General features: G+C 39.2%; 1 protein-coding gene across 4 annotated transcripts in view; it reads left to right on the top strand.

Annotated features, from left to right (window-relative positions):
• CFAP61 (cilia and flagella associated protein 61) overlaps positions 1 to 23,107 on the top strand; it is a 278,265-nt gene that overhangs the window by 79,767 nt on the left and 175,391 nt on the right. For all 4 annotated transcript variants that reach the window (XM_054695984.1, XM_054695993.1, XM_037493943.2 and 1 more), the window contains exons 12-13: positions 3,257 to 3,296; positions 6,530 to 6,669. In XM_054695984.1, coding sequence (XP_054551959.1) covers positions 3,257 to 3,296; positions 6,530 to 6,669 — 180 coding nt within the window. The remainder of the gene's footprint in view (positions 1 to 3,256; positions 3,297 to 6,529; positions 6,670 to 23,107) is intronic.

The following is a 23,107-nucleotide window of genomic DNA, read 5'->3' as shown; positions in this document are numbered from 1 at the left end:
AGGCCACAAGTAAAAGAATGAATCATTCTCTAAATTCATGTGCAAAAATCAATTCCAAATGCATTCTTGACCTGCAACAATAATATACATAGAAGAAAACATCGGTGATATATTCCATAATACCAATGATAAAAAATGTTTTTGTCTACCCAAGCAAGGGAAATAAAAGCATAAATAAACTATTGGGACTATCTCAAATTAAAAAGCTTTTAAAAACACAGCAAAAGAAAATATAAGTAGATTTTAAAAACATTCTACTGAATGGAAGAAAATATTTACACAGCACAACCAACAAGGAGTTAATGTCCAAGATACATAATATATATATTTCCACAACAAAAAAGCAAACAACCTAATGAATAAATGCCCAGTAGATCTGAACAGACTGTTCACCAAAGAGACAATCCAGAGGGCCAATAGATATATGGGAAAATGTTCGTCACTGTTTTTAATAAGAAAGATATTTCACCACTGTGAAATATTTTACACTCATGAGAAGGACACATATAAATGAGATCCCCAAAGCAAGTGCCGGAGAGGATTTGGAAAATGAGGAACCCTATTACACCATTGGTCGGAATGTAAACTGGCGCAGTCATTGTGGAAAGCAATTAGGATTTACTTTTAAAAATCTAAAAATGGAAATACTGTATCCATCAACCCCACTTGTGGACTTCTATCCAAACGACATGAAGCCATCAATTTAAAAATCTACATGCTCTACAACGTCTATTGCAGCGCTAGTTACCATAGCTGGGATGGAAGTTGCCTAAATTCCTGTCAGTGGAAGATTGGATCAGGAATATGTGTCTACACTATGGAATACTATCCAGCCATAAGAAATGATGAAATGCAGCCAGTGTAAAATGAAAGGAGTTTGAAGGAATTGTGTGTAGTTAAAGCAAGTCAGAACAAGAACAAATATTCAACATTTATGTAGTGGATGATTCAGCAAAGTAAAGTATTTTAAGAAACTAGTGTGCATTAATAAATGAGGTTGAACGGAGGTAGAAGAGAAGAAGGGTCAAGGGAATATAAAGGATGGTGGGGCAGGGGGAGATGGAAAAACTAAGGACAAGAGCAGTGGTTTCACCCAGTCCTTAGGTAACCAAATGAAAAACCACATTTGTCTCTCTACCTCCCATCCCTGGCTCCCTGCTGGTGGCCCTATTCTCAGAACAGTGTTCTCAACCTATGGACACGAGAGCCAAGAGGACAGTCTGGTTTGGGCTCAGCTCTGTTGCTTTCATCATGATCCCCAACTCCAAATCTGGGGGGTGGAGCCTCCCATAAACATAATCTGAGAAGGGCGTTCATGAGATACAAATAATAATCCAGGGCAGATGCTGACAGAGGAACACGGTGCTGGGAAGGAGAAGCCTAGGTACCCGCCTGACAACTCAATTATTCCTCTTCCTGTCCCTCCCAAATGCCCACTTGTGCTGCCTCCCACAATCTGGATGTGGACTCTGTCTCTCAATGCCTAGATCCCACATCTCCTTTAGGACACCCACCTGCTCCACCATTTTGTCTATAGAATAATCATCCTGAATAAGAAGAGATTGACCCCTTTTATAGACTGTAAGTGTTAGTGGGCAGAAGGAGGGGCACCTCAGGACCCCCAAACCTGCATGCTGTGCCATCCTCCCCATAAAGACAAACATACTCTTAGTGCATAAAACCTTCAATAGGAAAGAACTTTAATACAGTTAGTGTGCAATAGAAGAAAAAGAATACAGTTAAATAGTTTCCAATTAAACATCCAAGTTACCCATACTGTCATGGGTAAATGCTAAATAGGGTTGTTCCAAAGTGGGCAATGAGGCCAAAGCCTTGCTATAGGCTAATGCATCTTCTGGTGGGGGCCCATTGGGAAGGGGTAGAAAGGGTCATGCAAGTCTAGGAGGAAAAGAGCAAAATCAAAATATAAGTCAAGATAAAGATTGCCATTGTCAGCCTCCCCCCTGGTCTCTCACCCTCACCTCTTTCAAGTATCTCCTTCCATGTCCCCCAAGTCCCTGGTACAAGTCCAAGACTGAGAAGCAAGCTGCTTCTTCACATGTCTCTCTGCTCCATGTGCCTCCTCCACATCTTCACATCTTCTCCTATGCTTTCCTATTTTCTCACTGCTCAGCTCCATCCTTCCTTAGGTGGGGCAGGGAACCTGGAATCTCCCCTTTCTATGGCTATAACACTGTTATAGAAGTTTCTGGAATATCGTTCAGATTAACAAGAACACTGCCAGACATTGCCTTGTTAGAGGATGTATTTAAAACATATCCCCCCCCCCCCGCCCCCCGGGCATCCCCTGTGGTGCAGTGGTTGAGCTCTGGGTTGCGGAGCTGCCCGCAGCCTCTGCAGCGCTGGTTCGATCCCCTGATCCCCTGCGGTCAGCGAGGGTCCCACATGGCGCACAGACCTCTCCTGCCGCCCACTGCTCCCCTCAGCAGTGTATTTCGTCACTCTGCCTGCTCTGCTCCCCGCTCTGGTTCTGGCGAATTCTCTCACCCTTCCGCACTTCTGACTATACCCAGTGCTTGTATAAATAAATAAATAAATCTTTAAAAAAAAAAAGTTTAAAAAAAAAAAAATAAAACATATCCTCAATCTCTCCAGCCCTTCTTAGAATCATATCTTACTTTTTACTTCTTATTTTTCATTCCTTTAGAAATATTGGGAGTTAAATTATTATTAATTATTGTTTTTAATTATTAATTATTATTAATTATTATTATTAATTATTCTACTTACAATGTAGACATCTAAAAGGTCAAGATTTGTTGTTCCTATTTATTTTCCCCATGTGCACTCAGATATATTTGTGCTTACTATGTCATCTTTCAATTTACAAACACAAATTCAATGACCTATTGTTGTTTACTGATGAGTATACATCCACAGCTGGTCAGAAAGTCTTTTGCATATAAAAGAGAAAAGATAAGATTAGCTTAAAATGTGTAAGTCTCCTACAGATCTTCCCCAAAAAGAGAGATCATTATAGAATGACCAACTTCCTTTTTGAATGTGCAAAATGTGTTGATTGTTACAAAGTGCCTTCAGATCTAGAAAAATATTTTATTCCTGATGTATGAAGGTTATGACTTCTGCAACTGAATAATGTTCAGTTAGACACAAATTCTGATCTTTGGTTAGCTAATTGCTGCCTAAGGGAGAGAGACCCATAAATCTCTTTAAATATACATCAATGCTGCATTTTCTTCCAGCCTAATGAAAATGCTTATTGTCTTGTTTACAGGTCGCTGGACTTCATGAATTTTGTTTTCAGTCTTTTTCCTGTAAGTACATGCTGAATTTTGAGTAATGTAATTGGTTTTATTAGCTCCAACAGTTACAGAAGAGTAAAATGCCAGTCATTTTCCAAACATTTAAAATGCTATGAATTGTTGAGGTTTGAACTGCTCTGTGTTCTGAAAATAAGGTCAAATAGCCTATCTTGAAATAAAATATTATTCTTTTCAGTGACTCTTCAGCCATACCACTTTTACTATTTTTTCTTTCAATTCATCCTTTCTTTTAGAGATAGCTTTACCAGTGTTTTATTGGAACTAAATCATTAATAGAATGACAATAGGTGGCATTGTCAAACATTGAAATGAAATGCCTGAATGAAAATATCAGGCAGTACACTAAAGTGAATGAGACTGTTATATGACTTTCTAGTTTGTATTGGCTCAAAAAATCCTTCAGCCATCATTTTTCTTCTCTGAGGGTAAGAAAGTGGGAATGTTACAGGGCAGGGTGAGAGGCATCCCAGAACCCCTAAACCTGAACGCTCTAAATGGGTTCTGCGAACAAACACATAAAGAAAAAACATAGTCTTGTGCATAAGACCTTCAATAAAAGGAACTTTAATACAATTAGTGTGCAATAGAGAGAAGAAAAAGAATATAATTAAAATAGCTTCCCCATGAAGCTCCCAAAGTTACCCATCCCCTCATGGGTAAATGCCCAGCCAAACAGTGCTGGCCCAAAGCAGGATTGCTGAGGCCCAAAATCTTGCCACAAGTCTAGGACACCATTTGCTAGGGAACCATAGGAAAGGGGTACAAGGGGCCAGGCAAGTGTGGGACTATAGGAGCAAAAGTCAAAATACAAGTCAAGGTAAAGAATAAGATTGTGAGCTTCCCCACAGGTGTCTCGCCCACATTTCTGTCTCTTTGAAGTGTTTCCCTCCATGTCCCCCATGTCCCAGGCAGAAAAGTCTGCAAGCTTCTTCACATGTCTTTTTGCTCCCTGTGCCTCCTCAAGACCTTCACAATCTCCTTCCTTCCTTCCTTCTCTTTATCTCTAGCTTCCCTTCCCTGCTCAGCTCCACTCTTCCTTGGTTGAGGTAGGGAACTAGAACCTCCCCTTTCCATGTATATCACTTTGTTACAGGAACTTACGGTTAATTTTCTGGTTGGCATTGCTTGACATGAGGAGTGGCTCAGCCCACTGTGAATGGGGCCAATGCAGACATCCAAGTGCAAAAAATCCACTCCATTTCAGGGCAATCTGTCCCTGTTCTTTCATATTTTGTTTTATTGTTGTCAAGGGGTAGAGGTTCTAACCAATCTCTTATAATTTTATTAAAGAGAAAAAAGTGGAGAAGGAAGGCAATTGAGGAACATGGTGTTTTTTTAATAAAGATTTTTTCCATGGCTTCATCAGTTAAGTCAACAACTGTACTTCTTCAGTTGACTAATTACAAGCAAAGTAGCTATCATTTTAGTTTTCCTTGATACTCTTCATACTGAGGCAAAAATAAATATGGTTTAATTATGTTGCCTGAATGTGATCACAGATTCTATTTCCTCATTTTGTTAATATAATAAAGCCTTGCAATAATGTTCTCCATCATAATTTTTAAAATTTATTTTAAGGCATTTCAAAGTTTATAAAGCAATGTAGGATAACCCTGAAGGTAGAATTTACAAAGGCTCTTTCAGCAAAGATGCCCCGAATTCATTTCACTAAATTTAATTTATTCCTATTTTGAAGTCATGGAAAGGCAGATCTTCAGCATTACAAAAACAATGCTGGCTTAAAAAAGGTAAAAGACATGTTTACTTGTTAATTCTATTTTATCTCAGGATATGGGAGACAGGAACAAAATACCTTCATTACTTCATCCTGCAAATCCAAATTGAAGCGCTCATTAGAGTCTTTTCCCAGAGGAGGACGGCTGAGTCCTGGCACCCAATCCTTATTTTCAGCTGGATTATTTCAACAACTTGACTCTAAAGTTCCCCAAAAGGAGCGGTGTTATTTTTCTAGAAAGAAAGAAGATAAGGTCAAACAATGATTCACTCCTTTGGGTTGCACAAATGTCCCCAGGGTTTTCGATTAGCACAAGTAATGCCTTCACTGGGTTCAGAAGGAGGCAAGATCCCACAGGGACAAATTAGCTCTGGGAAGAGCAGGCTGCTTCTGCAGGCGCCTGGCAGAGGGTCAAGTGGACTGTGTGGAGCACAGTCGGGCCAGAGCAGCACTGTCCCATAGACGTCCTATCGAGCTGTATAAATAACTCTGAATTTGCTAGAGGCCACGTTAAAAAAGAGCAAAACAGGAAATGTGAAATCGATTTTACTAAAACATTTTACCTAACTCAATGTCTGAATTACAATCATTTCAACATACCGTGAATATGAAAAATTATTGAGATATTTTACATTCTTCTCCCCAGTTTTTGAAACTGAGTGTCCTTCACACTTATGTCACATTTCAACATGAGCACTCTGTGTTCATCAGAAATACTTGATGTGCATTTCAAGTTTATATAATTTACAATTGAGTATGTAGATGCACATAGACAAGTTCTGCTTAACATACATAAAGCTTTTCCAATAACTGAACTGGGTATCAATTTTTAATTTTAAACCAATCGCAATGAAATAAAATTGAACATTCTGTTTCTCAGTCAAACTGGTCACATTCAGAATGTTCAGTGGCCAGATGTGACTACTTCCACTGTCATGGACACCAGGAAACTCCTGTGTCTGCTAACTAAACCCACTGCCCATGTTCAACACATCCTTGGACGTGTCCACGCAAATGGAATCGTGTGATGACAAAATATACAGACATAGAGCTTTAGCCTCTAGTTCCACAGAGGAGTGGATGCCGGCTGGCTCAGTATCTTTCAGTAAGCTCAGGAGGGCCTTTGCTATGACACCATGTTGCATCATTTACTCCTAGATACAAATGAATTTACAAGTACATATGTCTTTAGTTTAAAAATCTGCTTCCACAAAATAGCAATGCTGTTGATAATATTCATTTACTTAGGTTTGTTGATTGTTGATAATATTCATTTACTTAGGTTTCAGTCAGGCTTGCAGATATATTCTTGAAGTTGCTTATCCCTTTGAATTTTGTATTATTATTTTGCAAATTACAGAAGGTTTAACTTGAATATCCTCTGCTTTGCACATTTTTCTCTAATTTATTTAGTGTTTAACTGCAGGGGTTAAATTGGTAAATAATTTTTGATTCTCTTTCCCTGTACCCTGATCTCCAATCATGTTAGGAGAAGGACTTCTGCATCATTTCTCTGCCCCATCTGACACCTGAGTTTGTCCTCATCCAGAACTTCGTGAAGATGGTCCCTTTCAACAACTGCACCCTTGAGCATGATCTCTATGTCTTCCATCGGGCTGGATTGCTCAAGTAAGCAGACACACATTTAACCAAAAGATAATACCTATAATTTAAAGAAAAAGATAGAGAGGGGGAGAAAGAGAGAAAGAGAGAGAAAGGAACAAGGGACTCTTTACTATTTTAAGTAAGTTAAATAATAATAATAATAATAATAATCAAGACAATAATCAGGACAACCCCATGTTGACAAACTCAGTAGGTGGAATAATGTAACATTTGAGTTCCACCACTGACCCCACTATAGGGAGAATTTAGTGTGTGTTTCTTGTGTAAAGTTGCAGACATGCATAGGTGATAAAGTTTGTGCCCCACAGGTAGAGAAGGAAAGGGCTATTCTATAAATAGTGGGATAAAATAAAGATGTAAACTTTATATTCTATAATAAAATAAATTCCCAGGTGATAGAAGAGTTATAAATATTGAAAACATAAAAAATTAGAAAGTGTATCTACCATGCTAGATTCAGTTCTAGGTTCTGGGAATACAGTACTGAACAACATAAAGACATGGTCCCTGCCCTTTCAAAGCTTATATATGCTCTGCCAGAATTGCCACTGTGGTGGGAGTACCAGTGATGGGTGTGTGCTAGTATGAATATATATCAGTGGGAGATTGACCCAGTTTAGAGGAAGAACATTGAGTTGTAGACAAGGAGTACGAATGAAGATTGATCTTTATCATCATATAAAGGATGGGGAAATTCTTTTAAGAATGTGGAAGAAAAAACCCAAGATTTATTTTACTATATAAAATTTTCAGAGCATACTAATTTAATTAAAATGCTATGCACAGAAGAGTATTTTTAACAAATATGGCAGACACATGGTTGGTATATTTAATATAAAAACTACTTTAATAATCCAACAAGAAAAACATTTGCTATCTAGAAAAACTAACCAAGAAAATGGCTTGACTGTATATAAAGAAAAGAAAAAAATCAATAGATATTTTAAAATATTCCAATTTATTGGTAAATTAAAGTAAAAAAAAAATGAGGCACCATTTTTGGTCAATTGGCAAGAATTAAATTATAGAAGCATTTAATTCTAATGAAATATAAGTCAGAATGTGAACTGATCTACAATTTCAATTTCAAGGACAATTTGATCAGAATGTTAAAGTAGTTCATATCTTTTAATCCTTTCATTTCACTCCAAGAAATGTCTTAAGAAACTTGTTTCAGAGATGCAAACAAAGATTTATATGTGAGGACTTCCCATGTGGCACAGCGGGTTGAGCACTACACTGTGAAGCTGTCTGCAGTCTCTGCAGCGTGGGTTTGATTCCTGGCCAGCCAGAGAGAAACCCACATGGCGCGGCAGACCTCTCCTGCCACGCCCGCTGCTCCCCTCAGCAGTGTCTTTGGTTCGTCTGCCTGTTCTGCTCCCCCTCTGTCTCTGGTGAGTTCTCTCACCGTGCCTCTGACCTGTACCCCAGTTCTTGTATAAATAAAAACAAATCTTTTAAAAAAAATTATATGTGAGCACTAAAGAATTTGAAATACTTTAAATGTCTAGCAGGAAGAGAATGTTTAAACACTTTATAGTACCTATATGAAGATATCTATAAGTATGTTTACATTCATTTAAAAACTTTAATGATTGGAAAATTCTCAGAATGTAACGTTAGGCTAAAAAACACATCGGTATCTAAAATATCATTCAAATATGACCTAAATTTCTGAAGAAGATCTGTCAGAGCGGGGAGAAGAACAGGCAGAAGGACCGAAATACACTACTGAGGGGAGCAGCGGGCGTGGCAGGAGAGGTCTGCGCGCCATGTGGGACCCTCGCCGGCGGCCGGGGATCGAACCAGTGCTGCAGAGGCTGTGGGCAGCCTCGCAGCCCAGCGCTCAACCACTGCGCCACCAGGGGAGGCCCAGGACACGATTATTTCAATCAATAGAAAGTGAACAGTATAAATCTCTTATAATATGAATATCTTGCATTTTCTATAATTCAACTTTTTCATGCTGTCTTATATGCCTAGTTTTATTCTAACAAGATGTTATGGGGCTCACCAAACTGTACATTTAAAATGTGTACATTTTATTTTATAAATATATAAAGTTATATATATAAAAGTTATATATTATATAAAGTTACTAAAGTTGCTGCAAAATGACAAAGGGGTTGGTAAAATAGTGTCAGAGAGCTTTCTCTCTAATTGGTAAATTAGCCTTTTAAGTGAAACTTTGAGAAATGTTCTAAATAATTACTTTATAATGGAGACTGATAAATGAATTTTGGCATTCATTCAGTACATTGCTATGCAGATTTTGAAAATCGAAGACAGATCTATTTATCCTGTATGAAATGATATATAAGGCTAGGGAGAAAAAATAAGGATCCAAACAATAACAGTAATGCTAGCTTACATTTATGGACAGTTTATAGTATTCCAAGCTCTGTAATGATTAAGAAGTCACTTTCTAGGGCCTCCCAGGTGGCGCAGCAGTTGAGCGCTGCGCTGCAAGGCTGCCTGCAGCCTCTGCCGCGCCAGTTCGATCCCCGGCCACTGGGTGAGGGTCCCACATGGCGCACATACCTCTCCTGCCTGTGCCCGCTGTTCCCCTCAGCAGTATGTTTCATCAGTCTGCCTGTTCTGCTCTCTGCTCTGGCTCTGGTGAATTCTCTCACCTTCTCACGCTTTGACTGTACCCAGTGCTTGTATAAATAAATAAATAAATCTTAAAAAAAGAAAAAAAAAGAAGTCACTTTCTATGTATCAGTACTCAGTACCTTTTAGTGAAGTACCATTATTCATTTTACAGCTTACTTAATGCAGACAGGTTAAGTAACTAGTCCAAAGTCCACACAGTAGGAAGGGGCAGAGCTGGAATTAAAACGAAAGCATTTAGCTTCCAGAGCCAACTCATTACCATCGCACATATTGATACTCTAGGCTGTATTTTCAGTGTAAGTCCATTTGATTTTTCAAAAAGATTTATTTATTTATGCATACAAGCGCTGGGGTACAGGCCAGAGGTGTTGGGGGGTGAGAGGATTCACCGGAGACAGAGTGGGGAACAGAAAAGGCAGATTGATGGAAGTACACTGCTGAGGGGAGCAGCGGGGGAGTCAGGAGAGGTCTGCTGCGCCATGTGGGTTGCTCCCTGCTGGGGAATCAAACTCGTGCTGCAGAGGCTGCGGACAGCTTCATAGGTTGCGTCTTAACCCCTTGCGCCACCAGGGAGGCCCCCATTTGATTTTTTTAAAGGTATAGACATGTATCAGTTAGCACTTGGGTTAAGCTGTTGTAACAGAGAGAACCAAAAGCACTGTATTAAGCCAAATAGTTCTGCTTCTATCACATTGTAGACATGAGCAGGTTGTCCCAGGACCCAGATTTCTTCTCTTATAATTCCTCTATCCCATAGAGTAAGGACATTTACCTAATGTCTACAGAGTCATGGGGGTTTGTGAATTCAAGTGGGAAGAAAAATGACTGTTTTACTAAACTTTAATTGAAATTTAGTGTGCCCTTCCATTGTGAATGAAGGCAGTAAGTCTCAGAAATTTAGCAAAAATCATGACTTTGTAATCAGCAGAAATCATGGATGCTTCCATTTCATATTTCATGTGTATATTCATATAATATTTCACAGTGTGGTTGTTGCACATCTCTCAAAATTTCTATATTTATGCTAATTTAAAATTTCAGTAGTTATTTTATTCTCCACCAGAACTTGCTACTTAATGCATTACCTTATCACACAATTTATTTTTTACATTTTGATACCTATATTTCAGTATAATTTGTTTTCTGTTTTAGACATTTAAAAACATTAGTCTGAGAAAGAGTCCCTGGTATCACCAGATTGTCACAGAGGTCTATGGCATTCAAAACTTCTAGACCCACTGCCAGCTCAGCCCACGTTTCAGCCCACGGTGAAATGGAGGGGAAGCACTTGCCTCTTTTTTTTTTTTAAGATTTATTTATTTATTCATACAAGCACTGAGTACAGTCAGAAGTGCGGGAGGGTGAGAGAATTCACCAGAGCCAGAGCGGGCAACAGAACAGACAGACTGATGGAACACACTGCTGAGGGGAGCAGCAGGCGGCAGGAGAGGTCTGCGAGCCATGTGGGACCCTCGCTGGCTGTAGCGCTGAAGAGGCTGCGGGCAGCTTCGTAGCCCAGCGCTCAACCTCTGCGCCACCAGGGGAGGCCCAGCACGTGCCTCTTATGGAACTTACAGGACTTCTATTGAAGTTGGTTGTGGCCCCACCTAGTTGCAAGAAAAACTGGGAGATATGTTGCTAGGAAGTCAAGTGTGTCCTTAGTCAGAAATTTGTTGATTGAGTTATAAAAAGGAAGAAAGGAGCAGAGGATACGATGGGGCCATAAGATCTAGGGTTTTTTTTCTTTTTTTTTTCTTTTTATATTCCCCATACATTTGCATCCCGATTTTGACCCCAATCCCTCCTTCCTCCCCACCCCCACAAAGAGTGTCTCTGGTTCATAGTTGCTTGTTGATTTTGATTTCTTTCTTTCTTATAGTTATTCTTTTTTCTGGTCCATATTTAGGTTTTCTAGATTCCTGTGATGAGTGAGACCATCCGGTATTTTTCCTTTTTCTTTCTGGCTTATTTCGCTGAGCATGATCCCTTCCAGCTCCATCCATGTTGCTGCAAATTGCATGTGTTTATCTTTTTTGAATGCTGAGTAGTATTCCATGGTGTATATGTACCACATCTTCTTGATCCAGTCATCTATTTTTGGGCATTTGGGTTGTTTCCAAAGCTTAGCTATTGTAAATTGTGCTGCTATAAATATAGGGGTGCAGGTGCTCCTTGGAATTAATGTTTCTGTGTCCTTTGGATAAATACCTAGGAGTGGAATTGCTGGATCATATGGAAGCTCTATCTTTAGTAGGTTGAGGAATCTCCACACAGCTTTCAATAGTGGTTGGACCAGTTTGCACTCCCACCAGCAGTGCAGGAGAGTTCCTTTCTCTCCACATCCTTGCCAACATTTGTTGTTGCTAGTTTTTTTAATATGTGCCATTCTCACTGGTGTGAGTTGGTATCTCATTGTAGTTTTGATTTGCATTTCCCTGATTGCAAGTGATGTTGAACATTTTTTCATATGCCTGGTGGCCATTTGTATTTCCTCTTCAGAGAAGTTTCTTTTTAGCTCTTCTGCCCATTTTTTGACAGGATTATTTTCTTTGTTTTTGTTGAGTCTCATCACTTCTTTGTATATTTTTACCAAATACTTGAGAATAAACCTAACAAAAGAAATAAAGGACCTATACAAAGAAAACTATAAAACACTGTTAAAAGAAATAGTTGTAGACACAAAGAAATGGAAAGACATCCCTTGCTCATGGATCGGAAGAATTAAAATTATCAAAATGGCCATCCTACCAAAAGCAATTTACAGATTCATTGCTATTCCAATTAAAATTTAAATGTCATTCTTCAAAGAAATAGAAAAAATATTGATGAAATTCATATGGAGCCACCAAAACCCCCAAATAGCCAAAACCCTCCTGAAAAAAAAAAGAAGGGAATGGAGGCATCACTCTCCCAGATTTCAAACTATACTACAAAGCCATAATAATCAAAACTGCATGATATTGGAACCAGAACAGATACATGGACCAATGGAACTGAATAGAAAACCCAGAAATAAACCCACAGATTTATGGTCAACTAATCTTTGACAAAGGAGCAAAGAATATGCACTGGAGCAAAGAAAGTTTGTTCAATAAATGGTGCTGGGAAAACTGGGTCGCTACATGCAAAAGAATGAAGCTTGACTACTACCTCACACCATACACAAAAACCAACTCAAATGGATTGAAGAACAAGACATAAGACCTGAAACCATAAAATACATAGAAGGAAATATAGGCGAAACACTACATGATATGCACATCAAAGACATCTTTACAGACACATCACCCAAAGCAGTGATAGTGAAGGCAAAGATCAACACCTGGGACTACATCAAATTAAAGAGCTTCTGCACAGCAAAAGAGACAATAACCAAAACAAAGAGAAACCCCACCGACTGGGAGAAAATTTTTGCACCCAACACTAATAATAAAGGACTGATCACAAAGATCTAGTTTTTATCTTGCATATGTATAGAAGTTCTAGAAAGGCACAGAGCATTTTATGAACCTTATGCCTCTAGGTAGTAAGACCCAGAGATTGGGTTATGTGGATACCAACTTACTTTTTCTTTATGTTTATTGGTTCTGTTTAAAAAACTTTATTTTTTATTTCTCAGCAAAATTGAGTAAAAAAATGCAGAAGGTTCCTACATACCACTTTCCCATCCCCCCACCCCCCACTCCTCATAGACTTTCACAGTTAACATCCAACACCAGAATCAGAACATTTTACCATCAGAGAACCTACATTTGGTGTTTTCAGTGTTTCAAATTTTTGCCATTTTAATACGTGTGTAGCAGTATCTCGTATTAGTTTGCAATTCCCTAATGACCTACAGTGTTGATAATCTTTTCATATGCTTATTTGCCATCTGTATATCTTTTTTGATGCCGTGTCTGTTCCTCAGATGCCCCTCAATCTTTTGCTCTTTTTTAAATTGTGTTGTTTGCCTGTTTGAGTCTTTTAAAACATAAAATTTATAATTGAAAATGTAGTTAATTTTATATATACCAAGGTTTTAAATTTTATCATTATTCAAGTAGAAATTTTATTAAAATGTATTTTACACTCTGCATTCTTAAGTAGAGTGCATTGGTGACTTGAGAGTCTCTTTATGAATAAATGCACCTGGAGATGGAAATCATGCAGAAGACACAGGATCTAGTGATGGGTCATGGGTCTGGCTGTAGTTGTGGCCTCATTCTCAGTGGCTTCATTACGTAATTCAACTAGTTCTCTCTCACACCCCTCTGTTTTTTATTATGAACATGTATTACTTTTATGGAAAATATATTCTAATTTTTTTAAGACTTGTTTATGCATACAAGAGCTGGGGTACAGGCCACAGATGTGGGGGGAGGGGTGAGAGGATCCACCAGAGACAGAGCAGGGAAGAGAACAGGCAGACTGACTGAAATACACTGCTGAGGGGAGCAGCGGGCGAGACAGGGGAGGTCTGACTCACCATGTGGGTTTCTCCCTGGCTGGCTGGGTATCAAACTCGTGCTGCAGAATCTGCGGATTGCTTCATAGTGGGGTGCTTAACCCCTTGCGCCACCAGGGAGGCCAAATAAGGGTAGCTCTTCAGCTGTTGTCTTTACACTGGCTAGAGAGTTGGGACTTGGTACTGGTGAGGGGCAATATATATCAATATGAAATTAGTCCTTTGGTGCCCACTACCCTAGTCCTCTTATGTGTACCAAAGGGCTACCTTCATTAGACTCAAGAATTTGTACTTCCGTTGTGCTGTGAGTGCCAGAGTTGTGTGGTGGGTATACACAGTGTTCTCCTCCTCCAGGCCAACTTCTTTGTCTCAGTGTCTATTTGTACTCTAGGCTATTTTCAAGCACTAGTTGTAGCTGTGGATTACAGGTTGATATATGTCACAGGCTAGGATTTGTTCTCTTTTCCTCCTCAGTGCAGTATCTGTTCCTGGGCTGTCACCTCCTGCTGTTGGGTAGGTGCTCGAGCTCTAGTTTGTACAAGCATTCCTTTGTGGCGGTAGCAGGTGTTTAGGATAGCTCAGCCTGGGCTTCAAATGATTACCTTTTTGTAGGAAAGTCCAGATGCTCTAACCCTATTCAGGCCACAGTTTTTCTGTGTTAAAAGTGTCAGTCTCAAGTCAGTAGCCCTTGCTCTGTTTCCATGTCACTGCAGCTCTCTAACAGCTCTTTCTCAGTCCTGGGTTTCTGCTCATGCACCCCCTTATCCAATACGAGCTGGGTCTTAAGGACCTGGTGTTGGTATGTTTGGTATGTGCCCAAGTCATAGCACAACAGCCACTAGGGTACTGCACAATTATCACTCTAAACAAAGTTTATGTGATGTGTTTTTTTCCTACCCCCTTAGAAATGATGCTCCTTTTGTATACTGCAGTTTTTGGTTTTTCTGTCAGGATCTTTTTGACTTTGTTTTATAGCATTTTTGTTGTATCTAGAAGGGGTGAGTCTGACATCCTCACTCTGCCACCATCTTGCCAGAGTTCCCTGTGTGGTGAAGTTCTGAACACACACTCCTTGCAAATGTGGAACTCACACTTGACTTGTAGGAAGTGAGGCCATACAAGGCTTTCTTTGTCTCTGATGTCATTGAAGGCCATCCAGGGATAACTGGCAGTTCCACTTGAGGTGACTGGCAGCTGTACCAGGTCATGATGGACCATGGCATTTTGCTCTTTTTTTTTTGGCTCATGGCTTCTCTCCTCAGTGTTATATGTCTGAGCTCAAGGAGAGTTTTGTATTTCATCAGTTACTTGTTCTACTCAAGTGTCTCCATTAGCAGCATCAGCATCAACCAAAAATTTACTAACATGCCAAATCTCAGGCTCTGACCCAAACTTTCTGAATCTACATTTGCCCAGGAATCTGTGTTGTGAACTAGCATTCCAACTGATTTTTATGCACAGTAAACTTTGAGAAGTGCTGGAAGTGCTTTTTCTTATTAGAAACGTATCATTTGGTAGAAAAGAATTGTGATTCTCTCTTTCTCCAAATACAGATTTTCTATAACCACATAAGCCATAATTGCCTTAAGCCTTTTGTTATTTGGTAAATTGTGGTTCTATTGAAGTATTAAAGGAATATGAAAACTAGAACAGTCTTATGGATTTTCTCTACTTATGCCAGATACTGCTTTAATTTCTCTTATCTGTTTCTAATTCCTCCCTTTTCAGATACCTTTCACCTTAACTTATGATTTTCTAAAACCATCTTTTTAAATTTCAAAATTCAGGTTGTCTGTGAAAATGTTTTCAGTTGTAAATAAAAGAAAACTCAAATCAAAATGGCTTGAACCATACGGCATTATAGACTCACATATTGGTCAGGTGATACACAGGGCTTTAGGGTTTGATTCTTCCAGGCTATTAGTTTCATTCTGTTTCCCCCTCTGCTTTCCTTGGGGTCAGCCATATCCTGAAGTTGACTTCCATCACATTGGCAAAATGGCTGCTGCATTCTGGGCTACAGAGCAGAGACGACTGGTTAAAGGCATTCTCTCTTTCTCAGCGGTCCCAGCAAATATTCCTCAATCATCCAGTATAGTAATGACTGCACGCTGTATGCCTGGGGAAACAAAAGTGACCTAAATAGACAAAAATTCTTTCCTTGATGGGACCTGCATTCAAGTTAGAGGAGGACATAAATAAAAAAATGTATAAACTTGAAGTGATGAGGTGATAAATGGTGGGGACTTGGGTGTGTGAAAGGAAGGCCTCTTGGGCAAGGAAGTAAAGAAATGAACCATGTGGGCACAATAAGGATGCGGGTCTTCTCAATACCTGCTGTTTTTACACTATAGTTTTTTTTTTTTTTTTAAATTTTCTAGAGGCATGTCTTATTTATTTATTTATTTATTATTTGTTTGTTTGTTTGGTTTATACATGCACTGGGTACAGTCAGAAGCACGGGAGGGTGAGAGAATTCACCAGAGCCAGAGCGGGGAGCAGAGCAGGCAGAAGGACCGAAGTACACTGCTGAGGGGATCAGCGGGCGGCAGGAGAGGTCTGCTCGCCATATGGGACCCTCCTCCGGTGGCCGGGGAGCAGCCGGGGATCGAACTGGCTGCAGAGGCTGCAGGCAGCTTCGCAACCCAGCGCTCAACCGCTGCGCCACCGGGGAGGCCCTACACTATAGTTTTAATATATATCATACTCTTCCATTTTTTGCCTCACTTCTCTTGACATTTGGGAGGTATTGTTCTTGCTCTTAAGTTTGGTTACTTTAAATTTCATGACCTCATGTTCTGGTCTCTCACCCAATCTTGTTCTCCTTCCCATGGGAAATTATATTTGTGTCTGTCATCTGCCCTCTGGCCATGCTGCTGAGCAGGGCGGCAAATCATTCATTCAATTTTTAGTGATGTTTGCCTCTTCTGTCAACAGAGTCCATGCTAGATTCCCTCTTATTTCATTTATGAAGCTGGTCTTTGAGAACATTTCTAATATCTATGTTAACCTTCACTTAAAATGTGTATAAACTCAATTCTTTTAAACATTTTTTACTTCATGCAGTAACTTGTAGGATGTTTCCAAACTTAAATATGAATTTAGAATATAGTAAAAAGGATTCTTTTCCCTTTTTCTCCTGCCTGCCAAATCTTAATCTTCCCACTGACTTTTCTGTCCTCATTTTATTCATGAATGGAGGACACATTTGGGTGAACTGATCACTCATTTCATCTTCCTGCCCTTACAAACTATGCTTTTCTGAAATTTGCACTTTTTAATTTGAGGGAATATGTTTCAAACTTATTTATCCAACTAATATTTGTTGGACTGGAAATTATTTCCTATGAATAAATATTTACTGCTAAGTTAAATCATACCACCAATTGCCAACTTTGTTCAGTAAATAAAAATGCCCTAAGGTAGTTGGCCTTTAAATGATTCCACCCTGCAATGTTTTTTTTTTTTATTTGCTTTTCTGTGGGTGACTCACTCATGCCTGGTTGTCGTTTTTTCTAGCACCTCACCTTATACCTGCTTCAGGCCCATTTCATGATTGAGAGTGCTTTAGTGATATCTGTCCTTCTGTTGCTTTTTATCAGCCTTCCTGAATAATATTCAATATAAAACTTTATTTTCTGGTTTTTGATTTGTTTTGTATTGGGTTTCATTTTAAACTGAAATAATGATGACTGTAGAGTTGTGTCATGTTTCTGTTATCTAGATCACTCTTTTGGAATTCAGGAATGCTCAAATTGCTTTTCTTTTCCCCCATCATTTTATTTCATTTATTGGCATCAAAAAATTGACCTATATCTGCAAGACTGAGTTACTTAACACATACACTATGTCTAAAACATTCAATTTGTGGTTGAAAAATTAACTATGAAATCATTTTCTGTGTACCTTTATATATAATTTTCTATTTCATGATGCATGCAGTCTGATTAAATACATAAATTCTGATATTTGAGGCGAGAGTCCACCAAAAAGGGAAAAAGGTGAAAAACGTATTGTGAAGCAGGTAAGCAAGGCTGCCAAACATTTAAGACTCAAATAGGGACCAGTGGGCATTATTACTTCCTGGAGACATGATAATTCCTTCGGAATCAGAGGTTTGGGCATTCAAATAAATCAGAGATAGAAAGTATAAGACAGAGAGATGACCTGGGGATGTAAAGGACAATGGGAAAGGTTTTTGGAAGCAAAAGAACCCTACAGCAGGTGATCTGGATGGAGCAAGCCATGTGCATCAGTAAGGAAAACTGGGCCTCCCCAGTGGCGCAGTGGGTTGAGGGCAGCGCTGTTTGTGAAGCTGTCGGCAGCCTCTGCAGCGTGGGTTCGATTCCCGGTCTGCCAGGGAGAATCCCACATGGCGAGGCAGACCTCTCCAGCCTCACCTGCTGCTCCCCCCAGCAGTGCTTTCGGTCCATCTGTCTGTTCTGCTCCCCTCTCTGCCTCTGGTGAATCCCCTCACCCTCCCACGACTCTGGTCTGTACCCTAGCTCTTGTATAAATAAAAATAAATCTCAAAAAAAAATAAGGAAAACTACAGCTACATCTCCTTCTCTCATTCAACGTGACTTTAGAACCAGGCCTGAACCCTTGAAAAAAGAACAGCTAACCCATTCTGGTTACTGAGTAAACATGCTCCCCTTAGAAGGCCAGGCAGGGTAACACACAGAACAGGTAGAGGGAGGTGGGGGTATTCTCCTTCCTGGTTATATGCCATGGGACAGAAGGAAGGGACCAGCCATAGAGGTAATAACAAAAGAATAAAGATTAGAAATGTCTTATTTGAAACCTGTAGAACAGTAAAAGTAGGGCCATTTAGATACATCCAGTGAGTCTACCATCTTCTGCAATTGTGCCAGACCTAATTCTGATACATAAACATCAAAATGAACTTTGCAATCTTTGATATGCACTTAACACAAAAAGTTCATTCCATAGGAGGTCTTGGTATCATTTTGTAGACCTTCAAGGAATATTAATCTTTTTTGATTTATCTGAAAATATGGCAAGAAATGAAGATAACAGCTTGATAATTTGCCAATAAATACTATCTCTGTTTGGTGTGTGCATGTGTATATAATATCCATATATATTTTAAGGAAATTTCATTTTAAGAAGCACACATATTAAGAATAAAACACTAGGCATCCTTACAACATTGTTTTGAAGTCATTTCCTTTTTCTTTTCTTTTTTCTTTTTTTAAAGATTTATATATCTATACAAGAACTGGGGTACAGGCCAGAGTTGCGGGGGGTGAGAGACAGAGTGGGGAACAGAACAGGCAGACTGACTGAAATACACTGCTGAGGGGAGCAGCGGGAGAGACAGGAGAGGTCTGCTCGCCATGTGGGTATCTCCATGGCCGGCGGGGATTGAACCAGCACTGCAGAGGCTGTGGACAGCTTCACAGTGCTGCGCTGAACTGCCTGCGCCATCAGGGAGGCCCTCATTTTATTTTTCAAGGAACTTTTTATAGCTAAAACCTGAGTCTTATAACTCCCAGTTCTTTCCTAACCTAATATATATCATTTAAAAATGTAAATGATGAATTAACTTCAGAATTATTTCTCAAATATGGTTCTGGAGTAAATAAAAGGCCAGTTCTGTAATGACAGGAATTGTAAACTATCTTGTTCCCTGATGAATCCCCAATACCTAAAACACCTAATCACAAATAAACATTTCTGACTTGATGAATGAATCAGTCTTAATAAAGTCACTTTAATAACTGATTTCTAAATAATACATTTTAATTGAGAATCTATTTCTTATGCTTATTCATTTTTTATGCTTTTCTAGCTATTCCTATCAATTTCGATATAAAAGCAATTAGGACAATCACCTGTTGCCACGTTTGTATTTCCCTTTAGCTGGGCACAGGTCTCCATCATTTCATTCCAGTTAAAGGAAAACAAATAGGCTGCTGTTCCTCACACCCAGTGTGTAAGCAGCCATGTATGTACACCCTGACCACTTGCCTCAGAATCTGTAGAAAAGGTCACCTGTGGAGAAAACTGCATTCTGCTTTTTTTTTAAAGATTTATTTATTTATTTATGTATGTATGTATGTATGTATTTATTTATTTATTTGTTTATTCATGCAAGCACTGGGTACAGTCAGAAGCACGGGAGGGTGAGAGAATTCACCAGAGCCAGAGCGGGGAGCAGAGCAGGCAGAAGGGCCGAAGTACACTGCTGAGGGGAGCAGTGGGCAGCAGGAGAGGTCTGTGCACCAGTGGGACCCTCCTCCGGTGGCCGGGGAGCAGCCGGGGATCGAACTAGCGCTGCCGAGGTTGCAGGCAGCTTCGCAATCCAGCGCCCAACCGCTGCGCCACCGGGGAGGCCCTACATTCTGCTTTTTAAGCTGGGCAAAAAACCAACTAAAAAGTAACACTCCCAGGAAAAACCAGGCAATATAGAACAGAAATAGAGAGTGAGCCACAGATGTAGTTTAAAATTTTCTAATTGCCACCATTAATTAAAAGGTTAAAAAGGAGGTGAAATTAATTGTAATATTTATTAGTTAACCCCTTCTATATAAAATAGTATTGTTTCAATACATGATCAATATAAAAAAGTATGAATGAGATATTTAATATTCTTTTTTTGCACCAGGGCTTCAGAATTTAATGGGTATTTTGCAGACATCCATGTCTCAATTCGGAGCCTCTTACCAAGTGCTCAGTAACCTTATGTGGCTCACAGCTCCTGTACTGGACAGCTGAGCTTTAGAGTAGGGGTACACATTGCTACTGCCCATTGATTTCCCTGAAAATCTAGAAACAAATGAAAGATGCTAAGTGTTGTTTTTTGGCAAATATAAATAGCAGAGATATGTGCATCACAATATAATAAAATATGGTTTAGTCCCATAATCAACCATAGATTTCCATGAGCAAAATGGTGAAATGGTATTTGTGTTTTTGTGATACTTCACAGTAAAACAGACCCATATCCCTTTGAATTTACTGGGCACTGCCATGGACTAGGAAAAGTCCACATGTGGTCTGAGCTGCCAACTTTGTTAGAAGGAAGTTTTCATCCCAGAAAGCAAAACAGTACAGTAGAGACAGGCAAAAAGAAGTTACATGCTCTCTCACTCTCCTGGACCCCACCATACTCTTAACTCAATTGTAGTATTTGTCATATATAGACACATGGAGGAAATTCTGGCTATCCCATTCATTTACACATTTATCAAGCACCTATTACATGCCAGGCATTTCACTAGCCATGGGGATGCAGCAGTGAGCAAATAGGCCATAATTGTTATCCTCGTGAAGATTTATTTTAGTAGAAGGGGACAAGCAATGAATAAAATAAATAGAATGTAGAAAATGCTATGGAGGACAACAGAACAGGGAATAGAGATGGGAGTGTCAGGGCTTCCAGATTTTTAATAGGGGGTTGAGGCCTAGTGAAGGCTTGGTAAAGTTAGAGCTTGCTGATGAGGTGAGGGAACAGGCTTATATATTTGAGGTGAGGGGAGGCAGAATTCTAAGTAAGAACCCCCAATGAGGGAGTCCTGTTGATGGGGGAGGCAGAGAAAGCAAGAAGCAGACTATTAGGAGATGATTCTGAGTGTGGAGCCATCCCAGAAAGGCCAGGGGAAGAAGGCTGTGGTCTTATTGGTGCTCCCAGCCACTCTGAGACCTAGGATTTTACTTGGAGTTGGGAATCATAGCTGGAGTTTTCAACCTTGGTCAATAAGCAGAAATCAGGCAGTAAATGGCATCTTTATTTATTAAGCTTTAACCAAAAGTGTCCATTTCCTTCCATTGTAAAAGTGGGCAACAAACCATGATAGTATTAGTAATAACTGTAACTTTCTTTTAATTGAAAACAAATGGAATTTTCCTATCCCATTACAGATTCATAGATACCTAGAAATATTCCTCAAGATTTATGCTTATCTATGTAACAAAATTATGGAAATTATCAGACCACAGCAGAATCATATTATTTAGTGAGTTTATATGTGTTTATATATTATATATTGTTTATATATTTAAATACATTATTCTGAGAGGAGTCTTTGGCATAAAAGAGGTTAAGAATCCCTGAATCACTAGGGTTTTAGAAGAGTCATACTATCTGACTTAGCATTTTATAAGCATCAGTCTAGCTGCTTTGTTGAGGATGGATTGTCAGGGACAAGGGCATTAAGCATGGAAACACATTAAGATGCTGCTGCAGCAACCCAGGCAACAGTGGTGGGGGCAGGGCCAGCACTGGAGGTTGTGAAAAGTGGCTGGATTCTGATTGCATTTGAAGAGAGAGCCAACCTGATGGGCTGGAAGTGAGGCATCTGGGAAGGAGCCAAAATGAAACCAAGGGTTTGGACCTTAACTACTGGAAACATGAATCCTTCCATTAACTAAGATGGGAAAGACAGCTGGTGGAGGACTTTGGGAAGATAAGGTTGAGATAATTATTAGATGGCCCTTTTTTCCATTTGGGAGATGCAAGAGCCTTTATATTAAGCTTATCTAAATCTTCAACAGTATTCTAAATCTTTTGTCTGATATCAGCTTCTGAGAGGTATATTAAATTCTATCAGTATGATGATGAGTTATTCAAATTCTCATAATTCTGTGAATTTTACTTCAATATTCTGAAGCTATATTGTTAGATTCCTAAAGATTTGATGTTTTTCTTTCTAGAGACATTTTATTTTTATTTTGAAAGATCTTATTCCATCAGTATGTTTTTTGTTTGAAGGTCTAATTTATCTGATATTTATATAGCTATACCAGCTTTTTTTTTAACTCTTAGTTCCATTCCCCTGGCCTTTTCCTTTCAGTTTCCTTTGGGATTTATTTCTTATTTATGTATATATAAATTTGGTATCAGCTTTGTTGAGTTGCAATTCATATGATTCAACTTAAAGTATATAATTAACTGATTTTTAGGACATTTACAGTGCTGTGCAGCCATCACTGCTATCTGGGTCCAAAGCATTTTCATCACCCTAAAGGATATCCTCTAGCTATTAAGCAGTCACTCCTGCTTTCCTGTTTCCTCATACCCTCCTCCCCCAGTCCCTGGCAGTTGCTAACCTACTTTCTGCCTCTAAATTTTCCTATTCTGGACATTTCATATAAATGGAATTTTATAATATGTACCCTCTTGTATGTGACTTCTTCCACTTAGTGTGTTTTCAAGATCCCTCCATGTGTAGGCATTATTTTTCATGGTGGAATAATGTTCTATTGTCTGGATAGGCCACCTTTTGTTTATTCATTCAGAAGTTGATGGATATTCTGCCTTTTGGGCTATTATAAATAATGCTGCTGTGAACATTCATGTGTAAGGTTTGTGTGGACATATGTTCTTAGTCCACTTGTATGTTTTCATAGTAA

Source organism: Talpa occidentalis, unplaced genomic scaffold (genome assembly GCF_014898055.3).
Source record: "Talpa occidentalis isolate TD23 unplaced genomic scaffold, MPIMG_talOcc4v2.1 talOcc4.10, whole genome shotgun sequence".
NCBI classification, from domain to species: domain Eukaryota; kingdom Metazoa; phylum Chordata; class Mammalia; order Eulipotyphla; family Talpidae; genus Talpa; species Talpa occidentalis.
Note: the sequence above shows the minus strand (reverse complement) of the source record. Positions and strands in the feature narration are given on the sequence as shown.